At 39.2% G+C, this 3,828-nt stretch overlaps 1 protein-coding gene across 1 annotated transcript; it reads left to right on the forward strand.

Annotated features, from left to right (window-relative positions):
* The first annotated feature begins 1,312 nt into the window (after window positions 1–1,312).
* On the forward strand, window positions 1,313–3,572 carry LOC107664302 (MARVEL domain-containing protein 1-like). The gene is made up of 2 exons (XM_016454831.1): window positions 1,313–1,324; window positions 2,206–3,572. The coding sequence occupies exons 1-2, from the start codon at window positions 1,313–1,315 to the stop codon at window positions 3,037–3,039; spliced, it is 846 nt and encodes a 281-aa protein (XP_016310317.1). The 3' UTR covers window positions 3,040–3,572.
* Window positions 3,573–3,828: the final 256 nt, after the last annotated feature.

The following is a 3,828-nucleotide window of genomic DNA, read 5'->3' on the forward strand; positions in this document are numbered from 1 at the left end:
CATCTTTTCTCAATCTGCAGCTGACTGTCTTTAGAGTAATTCACACTCAGCTCTACAGCTGTTTTACTCCCAGCAGGAAACATAATAAATCACCCAATGAGAATGTAAATCTAAGACTAACCCTGCCCACTGGGTCTCTCTGTGGCCAGATTCTTTAAAGGGGCGGCGTCCTAACGTGTCCACGTATTTTGAGGGGTGTGTCTGTATTCACTGATGTCAGGGCATCCAGCCCCATATCTCAGCTGTCAGACTTTGGTCATGGACCATGAAAAACACTGATTTCATGGACGCCACATACCAGCGGTGATAAGATTGTTTAGTTTGAAAAAGACTAAAGGATCCCACATCCTTGCCTCTGTCATGCTCTACTGAGTGCACAAGTCAAATCTGATGCATATTTGTCTGTCACAAAGCCTGAATATAGTGAAGGATGACTTTTGGCGCATTTCAAAGATTTTCCCCAGACATACATTACCATCCGTAAGAGGCTTATGACAGGAAATCCATTTTTGTATGAGTGTAGGCCTATTTGGGAAATGCAGAATACTGTCAACAAGAAGAAATTGAGAGACAAATACTAAAAACGTATTTTGTTGCAGACTTGTATTATAAGCTTGGAGATCTCATAATGCTTTGCTTTAGAATTAGATGATGTAACTGGGGTTAGATGTTAGTGACACTTTTGATTCTAGTGAATATTTCTCAGGTTTATTTATAAGTTTATTTTAAAACCATATTATTGTACATAGCTTTTGAATAATTTCACAGATGATGGAAAAAACCTTTTGTGATAACTTTACACTACTTGCGGGGTAAGATGTCACAGTGGAAAGCTGCCATTAAAAAGTTTATAAGCTTTGTGGCCACATTTACAGCAAAAAGTACAATGCTTTATATTAAACATTTTGTTTTTGCCAAAAGGAATTATAATTTATAATTTGTATAATTCATCTGTAAAATGTGACAACTTACTTTCTGAAAAATATCTTTGTCCTGAGAACATGGTTCAGTGTTTGTTAAAAAGACTGTCAATAGAATTGTATCATCACCATATTTATTTACGTACTTAAAAGGAAATTCATACTTTTATGCAGCAAGGATGCTTTAAATTGATCAAAAGCGAAAGTTTTACATTATTTGAAATTGTTCTTTTGATGTTATTTTGAGCTTCCTATTCCTCAAAGAACACTGGAAACAAAAACAATTAGTTTCCAAAAATATTTAACAGCACGACTGTTTTCACCATTGATCAGAAATGTTTCTTGAGCAGCAAATCAGCATATTAGAATAATTTCTGAATGATAATGCGACTATGGAGACTGGAGTAATGATGCTGAAAATTCAGCTTTGCCATCACAAGAATAAATTAAAATATACTCTGATTGGAAACTGTTATTTGAAATAATATTTCACAGTATTTTTTAAAACTGTATTTTGATAAATGCTAGGGATGAGGGAAGGCAACCACTGCATTTTAATCTCAATCCAAACAAAGGTGCATCATTTAGCATGAGCAGTTTATTTAAATTAGATTGTATAATTTCAAAATTTGCTACATAAAACATATCTGCACGAAACGGAAACAGCAGACGCGCTGCATGAGAATGCAGATTCACCGTCTGACAGCAGGTGGCGCTTATAGAACAGCAGTGATACAGCACTTCCCTGGTTACGCTGTAAACAAAGCAGCGTTGAGCTTATACACACTACCCCCAACTGTATCGCGATTCGTTGAACATCTCAACTAACTTGAATTGTCACATTTTTATCGATTTTCAACTGGCTCGGGGTGCATAGTTACATCCCTATTAAATGCAGCCTGGTAAGCGTATAAGTTAGCATAAAAAATGTACTGACCCCAAGGTTTTGAACAATAGTGTTACATATGATTTTCAATGTTTAAGTAATGTATTTAGAAATATAACATTTACCAAGTGGCATTTACAAACAAATGAGGCTATCCCTTTTTTAGTGAATATGAAATCGGTTCCCAACATATGACAGGCAGAAAGTAAGCAAATACTTCTTCATAAACGTTTTTGTGTGAAATATTTATCCTGAAAAGTGTCTTGTTTAGAATAAATGCCACCAAGTTAGATATTTTTTTCTTCTAATTCAAAGACATTCACAAACTTTTAGTGTGGCTGAAGTATCCATACTCTTTTTGAGGCCACTGTATGCACACACAGGAATTTTTCTAACTAGCCGACTGAGAGAGTGAAGAGGAGGAGGAGAAAGGGGTTAGTGTTTCAAGTCCTGCCCTCTGTTCTGTTTCTCCTCCTGCTCTCTGCTTGGAAAGAGGGGGAGGGAGACACAACTCAACAGTTACCACAGGAAACGGAAGAGACCAACAGACAGAAGTCATTTCAAAACCCCGGGGCCGTGCAGAAGATTCACTCTGTGTGCGTTTGCAGGGTTCTCCTCCTCCAAAACCGTTATCAACCACTCCTTACCTCTCCTGCTGGCTCTTTCTTCTCCTCGTTTCTCTGTTTGTGGCAAACAGCCCCCACCCTGAACACCAGGAGAAGTCTTCTTCAACAAAAAGAGGAGATGCCCCCTCAGCCACAGGTGAAGAGAAGTTTCCCGGAATTCCTCAAGAGCTTTATCGGGATTGTACGGGTCCTCCAGATCCTGCTGGGAGCCGGGCTTTGGGTCACCATCGCAGCCAACAAGTATGAAGGCTCCATTCACTATGTGCTGTTTGTGGCCGTGCTTTTCTGGCTCCTCACGTTAGCCATCTTCATCCTCACTCTTCTGGACAAGCAGGACCTCGTTCCCATCGTCGGAGGAGAACGCTGGTTGTTAAGCAACGCCATCCACGACGTTGCTGCCACACTGCTGTATCTGTCCACCATTGGGATCATGATCTACAAAACCCAAAAGAACTCCTACTGCAACCTGGACGTCTACAAACATCACTGCTTGTACAAGGTCTACCTCACTGCCTCCGTCTTCGCCTGCCTCACCGCCGGCGTCTATCTGCTCTCTGCCGTCTACTGCAGCTGCAGGAAATGTCGAGGTGAGCAGACGGTTGTATGAAAATCGACTGCATCCCTCACACCCTGCAACAGCGAGACCTTTTGGCAAGCTTTTTGGAGACTTATAAATCTTTTTTTTAATCAAAGCAGAGGGTTGGTCCTCTTGTCTCAGGCTTTCAGGTTTGTTTGTTGCTTTTTATACAGTAATTTATAGAGCTTTTGTACTGCAGTCACACTTAAAAGTCTATTTTACACTTGTTTGTATGTTGCTGGAGCTCTATATATAAGTATTTTATTTTTTGTATTGTGTAACTGACAACTCAAAGAGCAGTTTGTTACTTGATGTTGCTTTTTTTTTTTAACCTTTTGATATGACATTGAGCGATTAAACAAGGCTCTGCTTCATGTCAGTGTGTTCATCAAACGTGCACATGTGCGTGAATGTTTGACAGTCCTACAATGAATGACACCGCATCAAAGATCTTCACTTCTTCAGCTTTTAAAGAGGGAAAATATTTAATGCAGACAATCACGTTTTAGAATTAAGTGTAATATGTGGCTATTAGCAAACTGTTAAGAAAGAAATAAAGTACATGCAACTTCATTTGTGTTTTATATGATGTTTAAATAAATGGTTTCCTAATTTGCTTTGGTAAACTTGGGAATAGAGGCTGTAATACACCAGCCAGACCAAAATATAATGTACTCTTGTGTTGGTCGTGGATCATTTGCGAAGAACAGAGATGTTGGGACAGCTGCCTATGACCGGTTTTTATGCAGTCATGAGTTTTAGGAGGAATACAGTGCAAGTCCAAACCACAAATTGTGTGTGAATGTGTTTCTACATTTC

Source organism: Sinocyclocheilus anshuiensis, unplaced genomic scaffold (assembly GCF_001515605.1).
Source record: "Sinocyclocheilus anshuiensis isolate Anshui unplaced genomic scaffold, SAMN03320099.WGS_v1.1 scaffold425, whole genome shotgun sequence".
In the NCBI taxonomy this organism is placed as follows: Eukaryota; Metazoa; Chordata; class Actinopteri; order Cypriniformes; family Cyprinidae; genus Sinocyclocheilus; species Sinocyclocheilus anshuiensis.